General features: G+C 51.1%; 12 protein-coding genes across 12 annotated transcripts; 7 read left to right on the top strand and 5 right to left on the bottom strand.

The window, feature by feature from the left end:
- Positions 1-1,436: 1,436 nt before the first annotated feature.
- Positions 1,437-2,889, top strand: N7458_002103 (putative MFS monocarboxylate transporter; the record flags this gene model as incomplete). The annotated part of the gene is made up of 3 exons (XM_056905486.1): positions 1,437-1,621; positions 1,686-1,923; positions 1,984-2,889. The coding sequence occupies 3 exons, from the start codon at positions 1,437-1,439 to the stop codon at positions 2,887-2,889; spliced, it is 1,329 nt and encodes a 442-aa protein (XP_056769593.1).
- A 722-nt stretch (positions 2,890-3,611) lies between these two features.
- Positions 3,612-4,187, top strand: N7458_002104 (uncharacterized protein; the record flags this gene model as incomplete). The annotated part of the gene is made up of 3 exons (XM_056905487.1): positions 3,612-3,779; positions 3,870-4,096; positions 4,166-4,187. The coding sequence occupies 3 exons, from the start codon at positions 3,612-3,614 to the stop codon at positions 4,185-4,187; spliced, it is 417 nt and encodes a 138-aa protein (XP_056769594.1).
- Positions 4,188-4,482: 295 nt separating this feature from the next.
- Positions 4,483-6,399, bottom strand: gpi16 (GPI-anchored transamidase subunit GPI16; the record flags this gene model as incomplete). Its single annotated transcript, XM_056905488.1, has 3 exons — positions 4,483-5,513; positions 5,575-5,969; positions 6,032-6,399. 3 exons carry the CDS (start codon positions 6,397-6,399, stop codon positions 4,483-4,485), a joined length of 1,794 nt encoding a protein of 597 aa, XP_056769595.1.
- A 355-nt stretch (positions 6,400-6,754) lies between these two features.
- On the top strand, positions 6,755-7,753 carry N7458_002106 (LUC7 domain-containing protein; the record flags this gene model as incomplete). The annotated part of the gene is made up of 3 exons (XM_056905489.1): positions 6,755-6,797; positions 6,896-7,227; positions 7,283-7,753. The coding sequence occupies 3 exons, from the start codon at positions 6,755-6,757 to the stop codon at positions 7,751-7,753; spliced, it is 846 nt and encodes a 281-aa protein (XP_056769596.1).
- Positions 7,754-8,357: 604 nt separating this feature from the next.
- On the bottom strand, positions 8,358-11,011 carry N7458_002107 (uncharacterized protein; the record flags this gene model as incomplete). The annotated part of the gene is made up of 2 exons (XM_056905490.1): positions 8,358-10,166; positions 10,226-11,011. 2 exons carry the CDS (start codon positions 11,009-11,011, stop codon positions 8,358-8,360), a joined length of 2,595 nt encoding a protein of 864 aa, XP_056769597.1.
- A 780-nt stretch (positions 11,012-11,791) lies between these two features.
- N7458_002108 (uncharacterized protein) lies at positions 11,792-12,547 on the top strand (the record flags this gene model as incomplete). Its single annotated transcript, XM_056905491.1, has 1 exon — positions 11,792-12,547. The coding sequence occupies one exon, from the start codon at positions 11,792-11,794 to the stop codon at positions 12,545-12,547; it is 756 nt and encodes a 251-aa protein (XP_056769598.1).
- A 219-nt stretch (positions 12,548-12,766) lies between these two features.
- Positions 12,767-14,581, bottom strand: N7458_002109 (uncharacterized protein; the record flags this gene model as incomplete). The annotated part of the gene is made up of 2 exons (XM_056905492.1): positions 12,767-14,454; positions 14,512-14,581. The coding sequence occupies 2 exons, from the start codon at positions 14,579-14,581 to the stop codon at positions 12,767-12,769; spliced, it is 1,758 nt and encodes a 585-aa protein (XP_056769599.1).
- A 273-nt stretch (positions 14,582-14,854) lies between these two features.
- Positions 14,855-15,860, top strand: pre9 (proteasome core particle subunit alpha 3; the record flags this gene model as incomplete). Its single annotated transcript, XM_056905493.1, has 4 exons — positions 14,855-14,878; positions 14,951-15,135; positions 15,212-15,630; positions 15,721-15,860. The coding sequence occupies 4 exons, from the start codon at positions 14,855-14,857 to the stop codon at positions 15,858-15,860; spliced, it is 768 nt and encodes a 255-aa protein (XP_056769600.1).
- Positions 15,861-16,735: 875 nt separating this feature from the next.
- Positions 16,736-16,984, top strand: N7458_002111 (uncharacterized protein; the record flags this gene model as incomplete). Its single annotated transcript, XM_056905494.1, has 1 exon — positions 16,736-16,984. The coding sequence occupies one exon, from the start codon at positions 16,736-16,738 to the stop codon at positions 16,982-16,984; it is 249 nt and encodes an 82-aa protein (XP_056769601.1).
- Positions 16,985-17,208: 224 nt separating this feature from the next.
- On the bottom strand, positions 17,209-17,547 carry N7458_002112 (uncharacterized protein; the record flags this gene model as incomplete). The annotated part of the gene is made up of 1 exon (XM_056905495.1): positions 17,209-17,547. One exon carries the CDS (start codon positions 17,545-17,547, stop codon positions 17,209-17,211), a length of 339 nt encoding a protein of 112 aa, XP_056769602.1.
- Positions 17,548-21,119: 3,572 nt separating this feature from the next.
- N7458_002113 (uncharacterized protein) lies at positions 21,120-21,599 on the top strand (the record flags this gene model as incomplete). The annotated part of the gene is made up of 1 exon (XM_056905496.1): positions 21,120-21,599. The coding sequence occupies one exon, from the start codon at positions 21,120-21,122 to the stop codon at positions 21,597-21,599; it is 480 nt and encodes a 159-aa protein (XP_056769603.1).
- A 112-nt stretch (positions 21,600-21,711) lies between these two features.
- On the bottom strand, positions 21,712-22,802 carry N7458_002114 (DUF3425 domain-containing protein; the record flags this gene model as incomplete). The annotated part of the gene is made up of 2 exons (XM_056905497.1): positions 21,712-22,598; positions 22,682-22,802. 2 exons carry the CDS (start codon positions 22,800-22,802, stop codon positions 21,712-21,714), a joined length of 1,008 nt encoding a protein of 335 aa, XP_056769604.1.
- Positions 22,803-22,974: the final 172 nt, after the last annotated feature.

Raw genomic sequence — 22,974 nt, forward strand, 5'->3', positions numbered from 1 at the left:
TATTCCTGAGGAGTGAGTAGCTTAGACGTCTAGTTTGAACAACGATCAGTGAGTTTTTCTTCGACTTTATACACGCTCGACCATACTATCTATACGACGGAGAGTATAGCGTCAAATATGCCATCAGAGATCTATTCGATTGCTATACGAATCCAGGTTAGATCCGTTTGCGACTCCCCATAATATTTAAGTATTGGTTGTGACAACTATCCAATCGATGGGTCCGTTTGACTGATTATTCATGACCCCCTGTTTGTTCAACTGAAGAAATCGAATGGGATGACAAGATGCGGCTGGGGTGTCAGCCACTGAGACACAGACTAGGTCGCTCGAAGCTCCAACGGAATTTGTAAGCAACTGGGACGGATATACGAGAGAACGGCATGACATGTTCACGGAGATAGCGGATCAAGATTGTTACCCCAGCTTGACCGGAAGCATGAATAAAGTTTCAAGGTATACTTCACGATACGCTGATTGAGGAAGTTTCGGGGATATAGGCTGCATCGGCCCGATATGGCCGCCCAGGTACTACCTACCTTGTTATTCAACCGATTTTATAGCCTTCGAACGAAGCCTCATACAGATCCAGGTATATAAATTAATATTGGGCGGTTGACAGGTAGATTTCCCAGGTCGATTTCAACCCAAAAGCCTTTGACTTCAAAGTCTGGTCGTCTTGGGTCAAATGTAAGATTACGTTTAGAAGGAGACCGCGTTGATTAGATAAATGCGACTCGTATGAGTCGTATCTACTTATCGGGCAGGACTTCCCGAGGGAATCAAAGTAGTTGCATGTATCTCTCAACCCTCACGTAGAGCACTATAATCCTTGCAGCAAGTCTATGCGTGATCCATTAAGCAAAGAATGTAATAGCAATGGTCTCAAAATCTATTCGTATTGTATCAACTGCACTAACTGCCTTCGGGCCGAGATTTCGTTTAGCCAAGTCCAATTCTTGGCAGACTATTGCGCAAAATTCATGAGAGTAAGCGACATGACAGAGTGTGATCTGCACAAAAAGGATACCTTGGTGAAAACTACATTCCTATTTCTACCATGCTTCCGAATAGCTTCACACAGATATCGTCTTAACAATTAAGCGGTATAGAACGGTCGATTTGCATAATCAACTTCACTACTCGGAGAATAAAAACAGCCCGATTTAAGTATCCACGTGGGGTCCCCTGTCGGAGCTCTCCGCGCCTTTTAAGCACAGCTCCCAAACGGGTAACTGAAAAATCGGTAGAGCTCGGTTATGGAGTGCCGCTTCAGCCGGAATCCTTCACCTCATTCGCTTGACTAATAAAACCCCCGTGGGGAAAGGTCCTCCACTTTGGAGCAATGGGGGAAATGCCCGAACGTATAACTAGTGACGCAGGGTTCGCGATTATTCTCCGACTCATTTCTACAGTCGCATCGGAGGCGTATGGAAATGGCTGAGAAGGCGACATTACCCGAACCCGAAAATGCAGCCGATAATGTACAAGCCGTGTCAACGGTCGCGGAACAAGGCCAGTCAAACCAATCGAGCGACGATGGAGCCAAGCGGAGAATTAATGGGGGCACGCTGGCATGGTTGAATGTATTGGCCGGGTTCTGCGTTTTTGTGAATTCTTGGTGAGTTGATCTCCATTAAAGTTATCGTCCCATCTGATGAAATAGAGCTGACAGCCTCATGCAGGGGAGTTTTGACGACTTTTGGCGCTTTTCAAGAGTACTACCAGACTGAACTGCTGCCGGATCAATCGCCCTCTGCGATTTCCTGGGTGGGCAGCATTCAAGCAACGTTAATCCCTATGGTCGGTCTGGTATCGGGGCCGTTGGTTGACTCGGGATATTTGCGCCCGTTGATGATCTCGGGGAGTTTCCTTACAGTCTTTGGATTAATGATGACTAGCCTTGCGACGGAGTACTATCAGGTGAGTCTGTCTTTCCTCTTGGACGTCGAATATTAATCTAATCCTGGAAATGATGGATAGGTTCTTCTAGCGCAAGGCTTCTGCGTCGGCATGGGCGGTGGAATTAGCTATATCCCAGCGTTGACTATGGTCTCCACGAGTTTCACCACAAAACGGCCAATAGCCATTGGTATAGCATCGATTGGATCCAGCGTCGGGGCCGTCATCTTCCCAGTCATGTTTCGCCAACTGCAGCCCAAGGTTGGGTTCCCCTGGGCAGTCCGGAGCATTGGTTTCGTGACTCTTCTAATGGCCATTGTCGCATGTGGCATTCTATGCCGCCAACCAGTTCTTAAAACACGCGCCCGAAGTCTAATCGACTGGACTGCTTTCCGAGATATTCCTTTTATGCTTTTCTCAGTCTCGTTGACCTGCGTGATGCTGGCATATTATGTGCCTATCTTTTATGTCGCCTCGTACGCTCGCACCGTGATCCACACGACAACAAGCCTCTCCTTCTACATGGTCGCGATTGTCAATGGAACATCCGTGGTCGGTCGCGTTGTTCCTTACCTTCTCGTCGCCTACGTGAAACCAATTACAATCGTGGTTCTTGGCGTTATGGGTTCAGCCATTGCCATGTTCACCTGGATTGCGGTATCCAATATCCCAGGCTTCATCGTTTGGGCTTGCTACTGGGGTAGCTTAAGTGGTATTCTTGTGACTGGGCCGACTTCAATCGTTGCCCACCCAATCTTTTGTCCGGACGTCAAGCTCACGGGCACTCGTCTGGGCATGATGTGGGGAATATCTTCTTTCGGGGCGCTGGCAGGAACACCAGTCGCAGGTGCGTTAGTCAACTTGAATACTGCAGATTTCCTACATGCTCAGGTGTTTGCCGGGTGTGTGATGGTTGGGGCCGTCCTGTTGCAACTATGGCCTGCCTTTAGGGTGATGCAATATGATCGAAATCATTCACGGAAATAGATCGTGGCGGACATGACTCAAGTCACACATCAGGAGACCTCAAAAGGACTCGAGTTCCAATGGAAACTTTTTTGTTAATAATAGCATTTCCCGTATTCTGATCGAGACACATTCATTTAGGTTGTCTCATGCACGAGGCTCGGATGTGCTATCACTTGAAAACGGTAGATTCCGCTGTAATACTCCTACTGGTAAAGACTATTGCATGTCCATAGATCGACGAATAGCCTCTACAAAACTTTCTTTAACGGTCCTCGCATTATTCTTGCTGCATTTCGAAGTCTCATAGGGCTGACTCAGCTATACTTTAGTCCTCGATCGGGGCGGGCACCAATCGCATCGGGGAATTTAGACCCTTGGGATCCCGATCCCTCGATGCTCATGATGACTTCATATTCCAGTGGCCCGGTTTCCAAGATTTGCAGCCCCATGAGGTCAATGTCACAACTGATCGGATATATAACCGCGGAGTAGTAGATTCCCTGTCTCAGAATGATCTCTGTCATATTATCCGTTATCGAGTGCGTCTCTCGCTTTATCAAGAAGGGACGAGAGAAACAGCACGATCGATAGTCTTTGTTATAAATTGTGAGTTGAATATCCTGGATGACTCCCAGCCTTTTACTGTTGTTCTCGACTATTTGTGGAACTAGAACAACTTTCCACGACCATTGGGAAGGGTTACATGTCCTAACGCTTCGTACTGCATTTTAGATATCAGCATGTCCGAAGCACCGGGTCCTAACCATCCCCGAACCTCCGTCTCGGGCGGCTCCAGTTCTCAACCCACGCCAGCCAACAATGTCCGTGGCGGGGATGCTGGTGGAGACAAGCCCTCCCACAGGGGAGGCTCGCATGATCTGCTGAATGAGGGACCGGGCCATATCGCTGTATGTTACTTATCCCGGCACTTCTCGTGTGTTGTTTGCCCAGATCATATCAGGCTTCCAGACTGACATCGTTTCTGCTTTGGAAAATAGGCTCACAACCCGCGATCTACTACTGGAGCATTCCTTGCGCTGAAGGATCAGAAGACTCGAGCGGAGAACAACTTCTTAGCCCAAGCAGATCTAGCGTCTGGAAAATCCCAGACCGAAGAACATGCTGGACCAACTTGTACGACCGAGGACCACTCATTTATGGGCCAGAAGCCCGGGGGCTCAGATGCCCTTCCAGGATGGGAGACTGTGAAGAATATCATCCCGGGGTAAGTTTCGATGCCATAATCGTCAGTCTGCTGTGTTTGCAATCATTGGCGCTAACATAATTTGCACAGCGCGGGTGGTCAGTCCAGCTAGTCTTGATAGTCGTTTGTCCGTTGCATGTCGCTTGACACAACGCTAGGACTCTCCCAGGTCTAGTCATTCCTTGCCGTTTATTCGTTTTGCAGCGTGGGGTATTCGATTAGGTCTTAGTGGATATCATATGAACAATGAGAGATGCTTTGCAGTGCAATCTGGCCACGAGCTAGGAATGCATGGATGTACACTAGTACTAATGATTATTGTATGCTGGGTCTTCTAGAATTTGAATTTCAAGATGCGGCGTTATGAATTTATGATTGATAAACGATGTAAATCACTGTACAGGGTGCTAATCAACCTTGGTCTCCTTCTTCTTGAGCCGGTCACGAATAGCCACCAGCTTGCCCAAAATTCGGCCCTTCAGGCCCTGCGCGCCAAGCGCAGCCGCCTCGTCCACCGACACAACTCGTCGCACCAGGATGTTGAAGACAGTACCAAACGCGAGTGCAATCACAGTACTAGTGAGAATGATCACGTTATACGGCATACTGAAGTCGGGGGTCGGTAGCGGCAGCAGCAAACTGGTCGATCGGATATAGATGGGGGCGCTATCCGGTGCGTTCAGGATTCGGATGACAGCGGGGGCAACATTGAATCCGCGATTGGCATCTGGCGGGTATTCCGTGTATCGTAGGATAGCCTTCTCAAAGTCATACGTCAAGGTGACCGTCGAAGCAGCTGGAACAGACAATGCCAGTTCCAGCTGGGTACCGCGTTCACGGTCGATCGCAGGCCGATAGAATGTTCCAGTCACAAGCTCGGAGGCAGGGACCTCGCGTGGCACCCCATCGGGACCCGTGATGATAGCCTGCAGTGTATGGATATATGGCCGAAGGAACCAAGGAAGGGATTCGAACAAAATAAAGTCTACGTCGGTGGTTTTGGAAGGGTTGCCGAAAATGATTCGCATGCCGCCACGTTCCTGACCATGGCCCACAATCGTTCGCTCTGCGTGGAGGACTGGTTCATCGAGTGGAACTTCAGTTTGCACGGCTTGTTCCGGGATCGAGAGATCGAAAGGCTGAGAGGATGAAAGAGCGAAACAACGGGTAAACCCATCTGCCTTCTTGTGTTCGACTGCACCCTCCGAGTGGAAGACTTGGCGCTCGTGCGGTACACGAAGACAGACAGATTGGTCACTTGAGCCATCCGATTCAGCGAGAGGGCAAACGCCATTTAAGGTTCGCCCAAATACCTCTTGCAGGCTCCATGCGTTTCCGCTCGCCTTCTCAAGAGGGTAGCAAGTGTCATGTGAGTTATAGGGCTTAGAGGTGTCGCAAAGCAATTGTTCATTTGGAACAGGACGCGGAATGGGGTTAGCTATAGATTGTTTAGTGACTGATCAGCGTGCGCATGTGAATATAGGTACAGGCCAACATACATCGGGATCTCTTGGATCGTTCTATGTCCAAAACCATGTCCACAGTCTGTTCGATCTGGATGATACACTCGCCATCCGAGGGGCAGATTGGGCGCATATCCACCGACATACTTTGCCATGCTGCATCAAACAGTTTGTGGCCGTCGAAGAGGCTTGAGATTCCAGCTTTACCTTTGCAGGGAAGCAATTTCAAGAAAGGAGTCAAGTTTTCTGTGCATACGACCTCTCCAGGAAGGGTCCCGTGAAGCAGGTGTAAGCTATCAACTGCTGGGTGGTCACCGGTTGGCTCAAAGGAAACGACTGGTCTAGTTGTACGGGTTGAGTCGACGAAGTTCAGCGAGGCGCAGAACAGCCCGGACAGCGATTGAGTCAATGTGATCCACTTCGCGAATGCTCTAAACACAGAGTTAGTCTCACAGAATCCAGTAAATCCCAGGCATAGCTTCAGGGAGCCTACTCTTTATCATCCGCCGCGTCAATCCACGCCCAAAGCTCAACACCAGTGCCTCCTTCCTTGCTACCATTCCACGGCCGAGGGCCCCAACTTTCAGCGTCCCATCGTCCGGTAGTAAAGCGAAGGTGAAGCTCTTTGGTATGTGCGTGCTGGAGGATTTGGCCTAGAGCTCGCGGGAAGTATTGGAAATGCTGATTGTCAAACGATTGTTGAGAGGTGTTACCCCGGAAATTAAATGAGGCTAGGAGGGAGGATTGAGGGAGCGGTTGGAGTATAAGCTGTTCATGATAGTCCGAGGATGCTGAAACTGGCGAACTCCGTAGCGTGACAATGAGCGCCAGCAAGAGAGAAATGAGTGAGGAGATCGTCATCACTTCATGCCGAAGCTCGGTCTGTGACGCCCCTAGTCCGTGAGATATTCAATGTATGCGAGAGGGGGATTTCGGCCTCGGCAGAGTTGGACATCCAAGACCGACGACACACTGCGTCACCAGGAGAGACCCTGAGTATGGCCAAGCAGTCTGGACATCAGACACAATTGCAATGCGGCGAGTGTATCGAGTGTTTGGTCTTAAGTCCATGTGGTCTATTGATGGCCGCGCCTCACCGCCTTCCGTCTTGCCTAGCGCCAGCATCAAAAAACCGCCAGACCTTATCCGTTCGTTTTCCAGAACAGCTCTTCCACCGTGTTGCTCTCGATTTAATCCTCTGGAAAAGGCAATCATTATGGCGGCGGAGCAGAGAAAGTTGCTGGAACAGCTGATGGGAGGTACGTCTCTAGAATCCGAAGCGTATTAGTGTTCAGCACCACGAGCTCTGACGTCCCTCCGTCACGACACTCCAAGCTAACAAGGTCTTCATTCACAGCTGACCAGCTCATTGGGACTGGCGCTCAGGGTCGCAATTCCCAGCTCTCCATCACGGATGCGAAAGTTTGCCGCTCCTACCTCGTCGGCACCTGCCCGCACGACCTCTTTACCAATACGAAGCAAGACCTCGGACCTTGTCCCAAAGTGCATAGCGAGGGGTTGAAAACAGAGTACGACACCGCGTCCTCTGCGGATAAGGCGAAATGGGGCTTTGAGTTCGACTACATGCGCGATATGCAAAAGTATATTGATGATTGTGACCGGCGAATCGACACTGCACAGCGCCGGTTGGAGAAGACCCCGGATGAGATCCGCCAAACCAACAACCTGGTATGCTCATCTGCTCGCCCCTGATTTCTGGATGAGGTTACTAACTATTTTACAGCTCAAGCAAATAGCCGATCTCAACAACACGATCAATACCGGCCTCCTTGAGGTCTCCGTCCTTGGCGAAACAGGTTCCGTCGCAACGGCTTTGAATGAGATGCACAAGATTCGCACCGCAAAGCACCAGAAGGAAAACGCCGAACGCGACTTGAAGAACCTCCAAGATACCTCTGGCCCGTCAGGCCACCAGAAGCTACAGGTCTGCGATGTGTGCGGCGCCTACCTCAGCAGACTCGATAATGACCGACGATTGGCGGATCACTTCTTCGGAAAGATGCACATGGGATATTCAGATATGCGCAAGGGCTTCAAGAAGCTTAGCGCCGAGCTGAAGGGTCGGGCACCACCAGTTCGCCACCATGAGGAAGAGGATCCCTATGCTGCTGGTGGCCGATCTGGTGCACGCGGCCCTCGGTATGGCGGCGGAGGTGGCGGCGGAGGATATCGGCGACGGGGTGGAAGGTGGTAGATTGCCACTCATGCCTTTCTATTCTGTCTCTCTCCTAGGGTTTGGGTCTTTTTGCATAGCGCAGGCGTTTTCGTGCGATGATACTCGGTGGCGAAGGGAGATACATTAGCCATGCGCTCAACAATGTCCTCTTTATCATGTTCTATACCTAAATGCTACATACATTACGGGAAATTGTCATTTAAGATCTTGCAATACACGACTAGGAGTAAACCCTACATTATTAGCACATGTTCTGCGATAAATCATTCCTAACTTAGATAGACTACTTCATTTCATACAAAAGAACTAAAGAAAACTAGAACCTGTCTTGGATGGAGAACATACAGCCCCGATTGAAGGGAATAATGCATACCTAGGAGCGGTCGCTCCATACATAATGGAAATAAAAAAGGATAAACGAGGCCTTATAGCCAATACATGACTGCCGGCCATGGGTATCCCACGTCCATCCAAAAAGAAATCGCATCCCAGGAACTCAAAGTCCGAACACCGACTGCTGGAATCCAGCTCGTCCACCAGAAACCCATCACTCAAGTCGACTGTACAGTGCGAAAGTAAAAATGATCAATCGTTTCAGTTGTCATCAAAAGAAAAAGGAGAATTAGGCAGTTGCTGGAGGGACACGGCCGTTCGCCTGTGTCTCGAAGAGCGCCTGCATGAGGGCATCATAGTTTGCTGCTGCTGCAGGCTGTCGAGCCAGGATGTCGCGAACGACGTTCAACTGCGCCACGTCCACATTCGGTGCTGTCTTGAGAAGTTGTTGAATGGCTGGTGCGTTGACTTGCGTACCCAGCACTTGGACGGCGGCGGGTACTCCGGTGAGCGCTTGTTGCTGGAATGCTGGGTACTGACCGGGCTGTGGAGCTTGTTGTTGAGCATACGCAGCGGTGTTTGGAGCAGCTCCGCTCAGAGTAGCGGGAGGTGTTGGCGCCACTTGAGGAGTCGAGCCTTGGCTCGGAGTGACGAATTGCGGCTGCTGAGGGGTTGCACCAGCAGCAGTCAGCGGGCTCGCGGAGACAGGTGGCTCCTGACTAGCCTGATGAGAAGGTGGCTGCACTGAAGGTGGGTTTGATTCGCCTGTCTTCACAACGAAGACGATGAGGAGGGTACGCTCGTTGATAGTGTCTTCGAGGGAGTTGTTTTCCAGCAACTCAATGAATTCAGGCTTCGTAGTGGTACCGGCTTCGATGGGGATGATGTAGGTGTCCTTAACAGCCGACAACGGATGTTTGCCGATAACACCATAGCGCGAGCGATTCTTAAAGTAGTCGAATAGCTTGTCAAAACCAGCACGCTCGCTAGGCAAATCCGGATAGCTAACAGCAATCACAGAGACATCTGTGGAGGAGCTGAACCGTAAACCGCAAAGATAGCTGCTGGCAAGCTGGATTTCGATGCGGCCATCAACCTGCAGCGTTGGAGGCGCTAGCTGGCTCCATGGAATTCGTCCGCTCAGGTCTGCACCTCCAACATGTTTTGCCGAGGATGAAAATTCGGAAACTGGAACCATAGCAACTTTGCCTCGCCAGACTAGATGGTCGTCATTGAAGTCCTTGGGTGAATAAGGAGGAGATTCAGGCTCGTCGTCGCGCAACAGCTGGTCGATTTCAGCATCCGCCTGGATCTTCCCACCATGGGGGACTGGCTCGCGGATATTGGTCGAGACTTCGGGGAAGACATGGTCGTGGTGTCCACCAGTAGGGGATTGACCGTGGCCATGTTCGTTCTGGAATCGGGTTGACTGCTGGACTTTGGGAGTAAGCGGGCTCTGGTTTCCAGGGCTGCCATCGGCCTCGGTGGCACGTCGGGGGCCAGCAGAGAAGACCGACTCGGATGCAGCTGTGTGAGTCTCGTCCTCGACCAGCTCCTCACCCTTATGTGTGCGTCGAATCCGAGGTCCCTGTTCCTGAATAATAATATGCTGTCGCTCAGACTCTCGCTTGATTTCTGCATCCTTCTGTTGCAACTCCTCGCTAGCCATATCCTCTGGCTTCATCCTAGCCAGAGATTCTGGGGACAAATTGCCTACAAGCAAGCGATCCCGTAGAGAAGGATTCTTCTTTACGTTGAACAGGATCGTTCGTAATTGCAACTTATAGGACTCAGTAGGCTCGCCTGCACGTCCGCAGAAATTGTGATACATGGCATCCTCGATAGAAAGACCGAGTTGCCGTGCAGCATCTTCGGCCAATTGTCCAGCGGGCAGCGTGTATGAGCCTTTCTTCTGGGCCGCAGTGATTTGATCTACAAATAGTCTGATGAGCGCGGTAGCAGCACTCTTGCGAGCAGGGTTCCCAAGCGCGTCCACGGTAGCCCCAGCCGGCGTATCTGCAGGAGACTCTGCCTTGAGCCTCGAAGCTGGCCCCGTCGGAGCTTGAGGAGAGACTCGCTGCTGCTTAACTTGTGGGCCCTGACAGATAGAACAGTTAGCATGTCGTTTCGTGCTGTTAAGATCGAGAGAATTCTCACCATATCATCCTCCACGCTCTCCTCAAGTTTGCGCTTGTTGGTGCTCGATCGCCGTGAATCTCCACCGTGTCCATTCTTCTCCGGCTCGGCCGATACAGATGCGCCAGTGGCAGGGGATGGACCGGGGCCGGGTGTGGCAGAGGTTCCAGCACGAGCTGGAGTGCTGACTTCAGTCTTGCCTTGGCTCTTCCTGCCGCCCTTCTTGCCCTTCTTCCGCTTGGATTTCTTCTCTTCGGCCTCCTGTCGACGTTTCTCGGCGACTTCTTCCCAAGGCTTCTCGCCCTTTGCAATCTTGTCCAAGAGGGCCTTGTGATTCTCGGGCTTGCACTGCTCGCAATAGTACTGATCGGGTTCTTGGCCCTTGGCGAAGGTCAATCCCATGCAGTCATTGTGTTGCCACGCAGAACACTGATCACAACAGATCATATCCCGCTCGACATCTTCCTCCTCCTCATATTCTCCACATATGCATCGGATGATTTCCTCTTCTTCTCCATCGCTAGGGCCGGGTGTAGGCTCGGCGGAGGCTTTGCTGGACTTGTCTTTTTGATCTTTAGGGCTCTTGCTCTTGCCCTTTTTCGAAGTGGCGTCGGGGAGTTCGAGGTTCTTGTGCTGGCCCTTGGTGGCCCGACCGGAGCGACGCGGTTCGTCTGGCTTCATCGTTAGCACAGCACTCTCAGTTGTGGATGTTTCCATCCCGGGCTTTCGTCGCTTTGTGCCACCTGTGGGTGGTTCGACAGTGGCGGTTGTAGGGACCAATGTAGTGTACGACTGCTTACCGGCCATGGCTCAAGAAGCTGGGAGGCTTGGTTCACCTCTTTGTACTACAGCGCAATGAACGATAAGGATTCTGTGATTGCTCAAGAATTGGAGATGTGTGCGCTTGATACCCAGCAATCCCAAAAGGCTGTCTCTCTACGAGTTCAAAAGGGGGCTAAAGTAATACAGAAGAAAAGACGCTGCAGAGGAACAACGTCGCTGCCTGATCCCCGGTATTACTTGGTAACCAGTAGATGCCCCCAGGAGCCGAGAAGCAGCAATTTCTCCACGGACGAGTAGTGGCAAAAGTTGCGCCAAATGGTGTGTTGGCTTATTTCGTTGCGATCCCTTGCTGCGCGTCAGTCGCGACACTTGGCTGGAGCGGGGTCGCGTGAGAATTCAAATTCGGGCGCCCTGTGATGTTGAAAGGCAGTCGACAGTCGCCGGGGTCAATACAGGCCACAGCCGCTCTGTCGAACGCACAAGAGCGATGAATGGAGTGATGAAGGAGAGTGTGGCAGGAGGAGTTTGGAAGGAAAGAAGCTCAGGAGAGGAAGGATGAATCAGTGGCTTGCCGCGCGCGAGGCTTATGTCACCTATCACGTGATCCAGAAGCCACCCGTGGGCGGCGCGCAGCCTCAAGCTGATGAGCTTCTCCAGGTTCCCCACCTGAAGGCAAAATCCACTTGCGAATCAACCTGAAACTGACCGTGATCACACCTCGTTTTCTTCTTTGACCACCCCACCTCGTCTCCTTCGAATACGCTTCAATAATACCGATCGAGCTACAGTTCGCCTCGTGAAACTATGGCGGACGTGCGATCGCTCCTCCGGAATGAACTAGCTTCGCGCAAGGGCGCGTCGCAGCCAAATACCACCGGCAACCGCGTCAGCAAAAAGCGCAAGGTCGACAACGGTGACGGGGTGATGAGGAAGAAGCTGCGAGCAACAGATCTCGAGGCTGTTCAAGCTGCGGCTAATGCCCAAGCTTCCCAGGTACAGAACACGGCTGAGGATGAGGTCTTGGACGCTATCGACGAAGACGAAGTCGCTGGTCCAGAGCTTCCGACTCGAGAAGCAGGAGATATTACTGTACCGACACAACCATCAGAGCCTGAATTCATACCCGTGACACGCCAGGAAATATTACAAACTGTGGATGAGGACGAATGGGCCGCATTCGAACGTGAAGTCGCCGCTCCAACCCGCACGCCACATGCTCCGGCGGCAATCTCAGCGGAAGCCACGATATCCGCCGCTCCAGTGACAGCCGAAGAACTTGCCGCACAACAAGAAAGAGACCGGCTCTCAGCAGCAAAATCCCGCGAGGCTGAGTTGGAGGGCGAACGAGAAGATGCTGCTCGATTTATGGAGGAAGAGTTTGATGAGATGGATCAGCTTGAGGAGCGAGTACGCAGGTTGAAGCAGATGCGAGAAGAACTACGGCAGAAGCGAGCTGAAGACCAAGCCCGGGATATCCCCATGGCCGAGGAACAACGGCCACAGGAGAGTGAAAGCGAGGATGAAGAGGATGACGATTGGGATGATTGGCGATTTAAATGAGTTCTCATTGTACCACGAAAAATGACGGTTTCTACATGAAAGGATATAGATCCTTTAATATACAGTGATACCCTCCCAAATTGAACAACATCAATCACAGATCGCAAAGCTCTGAGCTGGTTTCATTAGTAGCTCCTTGGCACGCGCAACTATGCTCCTTGGCACGCGCAACTATAAACATGATATGTCGTGGTATGACAGGTTTTGGATCTCTTTTTTTCATTCGTTGCTGAGATTCTCTTGTCCTTTGGCTGGGGGTTCATCAACTTCCATATAACCACGAAGGCCATCTTTCCGAACCTTCATGGCCTCCGCGATCTCAGCCTCCCCTTCTCGTAAGAGGTGCTTACCACGAACGAGGTCGCTGCGCTGTCGTCGCTTATCTGCTTCAACCCGTTTTTCTCGGTCCGCAAGGGCCTTTTCGCGCTTCTCTCGTTCTCGCTGCTTTCGATCATACTCTTCTTGCTGCTCTGCAGTCATCTGTTCCTCAGGTGGAGGAGGCAAGGTAGATATGAATGCCTCAATCAAGGGATTGCGGGCCTTTGTTGAAAGAGCGATGTATCGAATATCGGTAATGATCATGGACGGAAGGGCCTCGAGCTTCGAGGAGCGATTCAAGGCGTGTAATGGAGCCGATTTGAGAAGTGTCGAAAGATCTGACTTGCGGGTGCTTTCGGGGAGCTTGAGCTTGGAAATATATTCACGGTAGAGCTTTTCCCGGTCTTTGTCCGAAAGACTCGAGTCCTTCATCTCCGCCTCTTTTCGATATTTTCGCTTGAATTCAGGCCAGTACAGCTTGGGCGTTGCATATTCCTGGAGGAAAGCCAAGTATTTAATTCGAGGATCCTGCTTCTCCTGCTTTTCTTTCTGTGCTTGGACGTCCTTGATCCGGTCCCTGCTCCAACTAGAGAAGATCTCGCGGCGAGTCTTCATGTTTGAAGGAGCGGTATATCTTGAGTCTTCAATGATGCGGCCTTCTTCAAGAATTTTCTCCCACGTTGAGAAAGGATTGATATGGTAATCGTCGAGCAGATCCCGGAATAGAGCTTCGGCATCGGCGTCTGTTAATGGAAGCCCTTCTGCGCCCTCTTCCCAATCCTCTCCAGGCTCGCCGTACTCGCCTGGGTCTAGTCCGTAGTCTTCCCCCATCGCCGCAAGCTGGTATTCCATATCCTCTTCGGTAAATTCCAATGGCTGGTCCTGTCTTCCAGGGCTTTCTGTGCGTGCACGCTTCGACAATTTGCCCTCCTCCTCTTCCTCTTCGCCTTCGTCGTCGGTGACTTCAACCTCCTCATACTCATCGCTATCGTCGGCTCCGGCGTAGAGATTGTCGTGCGCCACATCCTCACGCTCTGATCGCGATGTTGACGGTGCCTCTGCAGCATCTTGGGTGCTCTCCTCAGGCTCCTCTGATTTCTCGCCTCGCTCTCTTCTCTCCTTCTTCTCGCGCTCGAGGCGGTCGTATTCAACTACGCCTTTGAGAACCTCTTCTGGAAATTTCCAAAAACTCTCGTTGGTTCCCGGATTATGCACAAATCGCCTGCCGAGTTTGGTCTTTACTAGAACCCATGGCGCGCAATTCGGAATTGGGTGCTTGGACTTTGGCCTGTCTTGGGGCTCACGCCGTCCGCGATCATGGTAGCTTCTTCCACCACGGAAGCCGCCGCGTCCCTGCCCTTGTTGTTGGTGTATGTCGTATTGCGTAGCACCTGGTGCATAACCTGCCGGTCCGTATGGCGTCGACGAAAATGGTGGTAATGTTTCAGGCGAATAGAACGGGAGTGACTGCGAAGGTACTGCGGTCGGCGGCGCAGGCGGTTGCGCAGGTTGCGCAGATTGCGAATCTTGCGCTTGTGGTCTTTTGTATGTCGACTGTTTTGTTGCAGCATTGTAGTAGTATAAATGGCCTGGGAGCTCAATGCAATTAGCCAAATGCTTGACTCGCTAACCAGAGGCGGACAAACCTGAAGGTGCTCGGTGTTCTGACCACCCTGGGGGAAGAGGCGGCGGAGGAGCGTATGTTGATTTTAGCATTTTCACTGATATGGGGTAGATCTTAAGAGTTGAGGGCAAAGTTGCCAGCTCGCGTGGCCTAAAGCTGAGCGAGAAATAGCCGCTGGTGAAGCTTTGGTGTGGTGAGGTGGTCCGAGCTTGGCGGATGACTGAGGACGCGCCAGGGCGAGTTGCCTGGAACTTCCTGGGAGCTCAACTGTCTCCAACTCCGACCTTCTCATCACCCTCTACCTTCCCCGATCCTCCATTCCTCTCTTTCTCTAAGTCGATACTGCGTTTTCTGTTACATGCAAGATGTCTCGACGATATGATTCACGGGTATGTTGAGCCCGCCCCTCTCCTGCTGTGCCATTGAGGCAGCTCCAGCTAACCTATGACGCTGTTGGGCAGACCACCATCTTCTCCCCAGAGGGTCGACTCTACCAAGTCGAATATGCTCTTGAAGCCATCTCACATGCTGGTACTGCTCTCGGCATTCTAGCCAAGGACGGCATTGTCCTTGCCGCTGAGAGGAAGGTGACCAGCAAGCTGCTGGAGCAGGATACCTCCGCCGAGAAGCTGTATACCATCAATGAGTACGTTGAAACGCCTTGGGTTCTCAAATGAACTTGGCTCTTTTATGTTATGGTGCTAAACTAAAATTGATTACAGTAACATGATCTGCGCCGTCGCTGGTATGAACGCCGATGCCAACATCCTCATCAACTACGCACGGCAAAACGCCCAACGCTACCTCCTCACCTACAACGAAGACATTCCCTGCGAACAGCTAGTGCGCCGGCTGTGTGACCTGAAGCAAGGATATACCCAACACGGTGGTCTCCGCCCGTTCGGTGTGTCGTTCATCTACGCTGGATGGGATCACCTGCGCCAGTTCCAGTTGTACCAGAGCAACCCAAGTGGAAATTACGGAGGCTGGAAGGCCACCAGCGTCGGAGCCAACAACGCCAGCGCACAGAGCCTGCTTAAGCAAGACTACAAGGAGGACTCTACTTTGCAGGAGGCCTGCGCAATGGCTGTCAAGGTCTTGAGCAAGACGATGGATTCGACGAAGCTGAGTAGTGAGAAGAGTGAGTCTTGATACCCATATGATGTTTCCCCTATTCTGAACGAACTCTCTCGGTGTCGAATGTACTAACCCGCGGCTTTTCCTGATCTAGTCGAGTTCGCAACAGTGGGTAAGACCAAGGATGGAAAGATCTACCACCACCTGTGGAGCGCCGATGAGATTGATGCCCTGCTGCGGGAACAAGGGCTTGCCAAGGTGGATGACGAGCCCGAGGCTGGTGAGATAAAATAGAATAATACCTTTGTTCGTGTTTCAGACACTTCAGAATCGAGACCTGCGCTCCATCTATACACCCGTTTTGATCCAGTTGTTCCATATCCGGGAGTGACAGATGCGCTCTTGTGATAGCTGCATCGCGCGTTGCTTGCTCGTGACGTGGCATACATCCAACGACAGGGTGTCAAACGCTGTCGCTCCAATCTGCTGGCCACTTGACGATGTTTGTCAGGTCAGGCGTAGGTACACGTAGTCCGAAGTTGTCTCGTGGACAGCGAATGTCTGAAGTGTTGGGCCAACCGAAGTAAATTCTCCGATCTTACATGCCTAGCGTGTCCAGGCCCAAAGGGGTTGACTGGAGATATATATCTCCCGGGTCCTGCCCCGTTTATAGCTGATGTGCCAAGCTCGCTGAAGGACGGGCAGCTTCTCTGAATGCTTTTAAAGCGATACCTTCACCTACCTCGGTATCAAAAGTTCATATCTTGTCCTGCTCAAGTTGTTGGTAGAGCTTGGTTGTTAGCTGTTGGAAGTGATCAAGTCCAGGCGCTCTACTTCCATGCTTCGAGTTCCATGTTCTGGTACTGACCCACTTCCCTTCAGGTACGGTTAAGTTACCCGACCCCAACGACCATCTTGCCGTTCACAACCGAATAGTTACTCGGAGGCGCTATGAAATTGGAAGTCCAACGAACGAGGTCTTTTCTTCTTCCTCCTCGAAAGTCTGCCCAACGGGCTGGCACCCGACACCAGCTGAGTTACATAAGCGTATTGTCTCCACGTGACAGGGGCCCTGGACCTACTGTAGTGAGGGGTATCCTCATCCCACCTTTTCGCAACTCTTCGTCCTACTACTATGGTGACATTCCATCGAGTCGTCTCTGATCTGAATGGCTAAGATTGATCCTTCGCTAGGCTCCAGTAGCTTACTGGAGCTTTCGCTTGGGACTTTTGCAGCAGAAGAGCCCCTTCCCCTCGATGAGACGGAGTCGTCTCAGCGAACCGCTCACCCAGAGAACCAGGGCGCTTACAACATGACTAGCCCACATCAATATATCCATTGGATGCTGTCAACCTATGGAAAAGAGGAGAAATGCCACCGCTCATCCAATGAGAAAAAGTCTACGTGGGGTCTTTAGACTCTTCAGAGAAATGATGATGTCCGTCACATTACAGACACTCGATTCAGACTTGATGTCACAGACTATATCCTGCGTGGTGAAACATGAAACGCCATGAACAATCCACCAACCGATGAGACCAAAATCACAAGAATTAAAACGATCAAATGACAAGGAACACTAAAGACACGCTCGCTGCTCGCTGAATGAATGGCGCTGAATTTTGAAAACACAGAACGGGGCTATCTCAGCAGCGTTCGACGTCGGTCCTCGCGTTCGCGTTGCAAAAGGCAAATCTCCTTGTCCAGATCCATGATGAGCTTGTGGGACCGGTCGATAGAGGCCACTAAAGTGGCACCTTCCCGCTTCCACCGTTCTAGGCGATCAATCTCGGCGCTTCGCCGCCGGTACTTGGTTTCAATCTTCTCACAGAGCCGGCACTTGCTGTTCTCGTTCTCAGTCATATTGACGAGCTTCATGCCGCAAGTTTCCCCGGTGCGGTATTCGTAATTGCACCGGTGGGCGAAGCTGGTCCAGCTCCAGTCTCCACAGGAGAAACGCTTCTGGTTGTAAAAGCACATGCCTATCAGATGCGTCAGTGCCACTCGCTTCAGAGGTGCGATCAAACTCACTTACTTCCGGACCCGGTGAATTTGTTTCAGGTTTCGAAGAAGGGTACGCGATTGGCTTTGACTTCTTGTTGAAGCTCACTTGACCAGTTCAAAATGACCACCCTGAGTGGACGGTGTGAAATTTTTTTTTTTTTCGGAAGTGTCACCAGGGAAGCTTTCAAGCTACGTCCAAATGATCAAGAAGCTTTTGAACAAGAATATCTATGGACCTGAACTGACGACTTTAGGTTGCAATTATGAAACTCAAGGGAATTTTTTTGGACTTCATGGTTCATCTAGAGGACACGAAAGACCCTATTTATGTTTCGGTCGATATTTCCATCTCGTTGCTTGGGTCCTCCGGACTTTGAATGGCCCTCTTGGATCGACGCTTGCTGGCGTGGGACGGCTTATCGTCCGTGTCTTCCCATCCCTCGCAATCTATCTCTCAACCTGGTTGAAGTCGATCCGGTTGGCTATGAGCAGTTCTCTGGATGGGTGGAGACTGTAACATGCCCAAGGCCTCGCAGATGGAGCCACCAAGGATGAACGGTTGCTTCAAGGATGCATGCAGCTATTGGGCGTGGCAACTTTCTATCCCCGTGATGATTCACAACGGGTGGAAAATCCCTCAATTGATGGCTGCCAGCTTTCCTCTTTCGACTCCCAACTACTGCAATCACGCCGTCGCCATTGCACTTTCCCCGCCTCTATGTGCATGCAGTTCGCATGGAATCAGGCTCCTGTGATCGTGTTGCGTTTTGCCTCGACGATCCTGCATAGCTGAGTTGCTCTCGGCCTCTGCCAGCTGTCGATTTGATGCGATTTCAAGACACCGTCACTCCGGAATAACCTTGTCTTCCAACCAAAAAAAAAAAAGAAAAGAAAAGTTGTTACCTTTCCAATTGCGACAACACTCGGCACATTCCCTGCGACCCACCTGAATTGGGATGCTCTACCATAACACACTTTTCATCCCAGACTGCTTTCCCATTGGCCCAATACCAAAATCATTATGAGGTTTGACACCATTGTCGGGTCGACACCACTTTTGTCTGCCGACAGAAGAAATCTATCGGGCGTTACCGTCCTTGTGATTGCCTGCAGATGGACATTCGCATCATTGCCCCGTTTCCTAATATTACACCTCCCTGCATCTAGGCAATTATGGATTCTAGGCATGGTCTCAGAAATGAGGTTGCAACCCGACTTAGCGGCCCCGTCGCGCTATTTCGTTCCCTCCCAGAGCCATGATGACAAGGATACTGGGAATGAGACCTGATCCTCGTCCCACACCCCGCCGCATCTTTCCGCTCCGTGCGTCTGAGCCAATAGTCATTCACTCGGGTGGCAACAGTCGCGTCACTGAGGCTCTATCAGTGATACCTCGTGTACTCAGGGACACGGCCCTTGGAATTGGGTTTCTGGCGGCACTGGACTTTAACCACTTGGATGTTGAACGAGAGAACATCCACTTTCGTTCAGCTGATCTTTGTTCCCTGCACAGGAGGAATCCTGCATCTGTCCTTGCTCATGTGTATGGTCTACTGTCCTCCATTCTCTCTTTCGGGCGGAAATGATAGGACCTGGGATGCCGTGCCGCACTCGTCGCAGACACGAACCGTGACACCTTCCACATATTGCTGAACCACATGCAGCTGCACTAAAGCTCGGAGACTCTGACGTGGCACATTGCTTCTGGCTCGGTCCACTGATTCCTAGTAGCGGAGGCTGACTAGAGAGGCCGTGAGTCAAGAAGATCACAATGTCTTTGGATCCCGAGAATGCTCCACACGATGATCCAGGCCTTTATCCCTGTCATGAAAATTGAAGCAGTAGTGTATTCATTTCCATTTTGTCGTGGAAGTGGCTGCATCTCCTGCTGGTTAAGGCACCTGAGGGGCGTGATAGTTTCCTCGATACGACGCACGATCATCGGAGACCACCGCTCGCCGACATGTCCACTGCCTGCTTTGGGACGATGATCCATGGCAAGATTGTTGAGCTGACAGCTAGGTATCCCTGGATGACGGCGAACAGCCTCAATGGGCGTCACATTTGAGCGGACTGATCATTTTCCAGCGGCAAACGGGTTGCATCAGCCTCAAAACCCTCGAATCAGCTTCCCAAGCCCCCCTGCCTTTTGCCTCTCGCCCAGTCTTACTACCGAAGCAAAGGTGCTGCTCCGTCCTGGGTGAACCCGGACCTCTGCTGGACAAGGATCAGACCCAAAGTTATGACCAAAATTCGAGAGCTTGCTTTCTGCCCAACAAGCGAAGTTGCCGGAGATACTTTCAGAGTCCTTGCGATCCGACCAATACCCTTACTGGGCCGATTTTGTGCACTATGCACCTTGACTTCCCATACTACAACGTTGAAATTGGATTCTTAGACCCGCATACACGCTCCCACTCTGCTGGGCTCCTCTGATCCCGTGATCTTAAAGTGGACGGAGGCTCCCGCACCCTCCACGCGCATGCCTTTGCCTGGCGACAAATGGTGGCAGGCTATGAGAAATTTCGGGACTCAAGAGCCCAAGGGCCGCCGCCTCTGGACTGGACTCGCGCATTGAGATTGGCCTGGTGACGGTGGAAGGCTCACTCGCAGCCGGGCACAGCATCCAATAACGACCCCCGACGGGGGTATTGGTCATCTGCAGCTAGCGACCGATTTCCCCACCCATAATTTGCGAGAACGACTCGTGCATATCATGGAATCTTACGCCGAGGCAGACCAAGCGCTAACAGCTATTGGTCGATGGAGACTGCGTAGGCCCTAGCAACTGTATGCTGTTGCTGCAGATGCAACGATCCTCTCAACCTTGTGCAGTCCGTTGTCTCTGCATATCCGTAGAGCACACGGAACTTTTGCTTCCATCCCGCAATTTTCGGGGTATAGTACTGATCCGATTTTATTATTTCTGATGAATATTCAGGTTACTAGATATCCAAGCCATCATCGATGCAAGCTTCTTTTTGGTGCCAACGCTGTGCAAAACTAACGCAAGTATCTAGGCCAGGCTTTGCGAGAATCATTTTCCATTAATGGTATCCCGCAGGTAATATCAGCTGAACTCTGTTGTTCGTACAGAACGAAGCAAAAATTGATGTTTATGCAGGGTGTTCATAATTGGGATTCGATGGGGAAGACGCCCTTTGGACTTTGTTGACGTGGCAGTCTTTGCACTTCCCAAGAATTCGAAAAGGCATCATATCCTTGAGATAGATATCCATCGTATAATTCAATTCAATATTAATTTTATTATTCACGTTCCCATTGTAGCTGATTACTAAAGATGGTTAGTTTGCAGCGCGTTCAATGGTTATGTGACGTCAGCATGATTCTCTCCAGACACCGAGAACAGGGCATTAGGAAGCTCTGAAATGGGGGTTTCCACGCTGACTGAATGTCTGACTTTTATGGGAATTTCGATCTTGTGGTTATTCATTTCCTCATTGTCATCCTCATTCACCCACGCAATATATCGGCTGTCGCATACAGACCATCTCAACTCGAACCATAACGCCATCGACCCAAACAGAATGTGGAAGAGCCTCATCTCCAGCGGCCGACAGGCCATGCGACCAAACTGTCACTCCCACGCCTCTATGACCCTACCCGGGCCAGTTTCCGTTTCCCGAAATTTTATTGCTACACCTCGCCTCTACAAGCAATCGGGCGACACGAGAGATTTCGACCGCGAAGCCCTCAATCCATATTCATCAGAGGCAACCAAAACCGGGACCGATGACCAAATTGCCCAGCATGACTCTGCGTTTGATCCACGCAATACCTCTCCCGAGAGCGAGCTTGAGGCGACTGAGCAAGAGGTCAAAACGAAGGGCAAGCAGGGAACGTTGAACGTGAGCGGCGCCAACAAGGAGGCCAACACCTGGCGAGGGCCGCAGGAAGATGGGCCTGATAGAAATGCGGATAAGGAAGATACGAGCAAAAGAGGACATCCGAATAAGCGCCGGAAGATTGAAGTCAAAGAGGATGGCACTCATGTTTCCTATCGATGAATTGGTGCTTACTGCCTAGTCTCCATGAGGGTATCTTGCCTGGCACCATAGAGTTTGAATAGCATCACTTTGAGAAATGTACATTACAAATATGAACAACGTCTCCAAAGAATCATCTGAAATCCTCAACACACATCGAGAAACGAAGTGGCTCCTCCCCTCTAATCCTCCTCCACCGATTACTAGAAACTATGAGCTCTTCGCACCCCTGCATTGCCCACGCCCACTTGCGCAAAAACCCCGGCGTAACCTCCCAGCTATTAACATCGTATGGCTCTCCCCACAGAATCCATCCATTCCTATTAGCCGTAACCTCATCATCATCTTCATCGCCCGATAATAAGTAGTTTCCCTTCATCGGCATCTCAAAACGAGTATATCGCGGCTGCGAAAATAGATCCGGATCAGCCACACCACCCACAAGATCTTGTGCAAAGTCTTTGTGGTCGAAAGAAGTTTCCCACTGAATCAGGTTCTCTCGCATTGCAGTAAAAGGAATCAGATCGATCCAAGTTGAATGCACTATCTTCATCTGGGATTCGGATGGGTTTAGATTGCTTGGGAGACCAGGGGCGAATGGTAGTACGACTGAGAAGCCCGGGAATGCTTTATCGAATTGTTCTGGCTTAGTCTCTGGTTCCCAGGAAATGGTTGCTGTTCCTAGTATGTACTTGTTGTTGCATAGCCCGCAGAAGGTGTTATAGTGAATGAGGTGGAGCAAATTGTCGGCAGGCAGCGACTGTTTGATACGTGATTGACACGATGCCCTTGAATTGATTGCCAAGTCCAAAGTCGAGTGGTTCCCTGGCACAGACCCGAAAATACTATTTTCTGAGTCTCTCCGGCTCTTGCCGGGAGCTATGGGACTATTATGGCCCTCTTTCATGGGTTTCGATGCAGCCGGTTTCTGCTGTGGCTCGTCATTGGTATCAATCCGCCAACGATGTACTCTGTATGCATGTTTCTCATTTGAATTGCTCGCTGCTTGTAGTCGCACTCCTAGATAATTGTTTAGTGAGTATGTACTTCTAAATGTTTAATGAGGTGAACAAAGCATCGGGTAAAAAGAACTGAGTACTCACTACGAGCTCTCTGATTTTGTCGGTTCTGGATCTTTTTGCGCAGCCTTTGCTGGTCTATCTCGCTCGGAACCTTCGGCGCTGGGTTGCACCGCGAGGGGTTGGCGGGAGCTATGGTAGCCATTGAGAGCTTTCTTGTAAAACAAGATGAACAGAGATAGTCATGAAAGAATCAAAGCCGTTCGCGTCGATACTTCGAGAATCTCAGTTGACTCGGATGATTTGAAACCCGTCAAGTGGTCTATACCCAAAGTGGCAAAAAGCGTCAGCCGGGGACTGGCACTTGATTCGTTGAG

Source organism: Penicillium daleae (assembly GCF_028827525.1).
Source record: "Penicillium daleae strain IBT 16125 chromosome Unknown utg000002l_segment0_segment0, whole genome shotgun sequence".
Classification (NCBI taxonomy): Eukaryota; Fungi; Ascomycota; class Eurotiomycetes; order Eurotiales; family Aspergillaceae; genus Penicillium; species Penicillium daleae.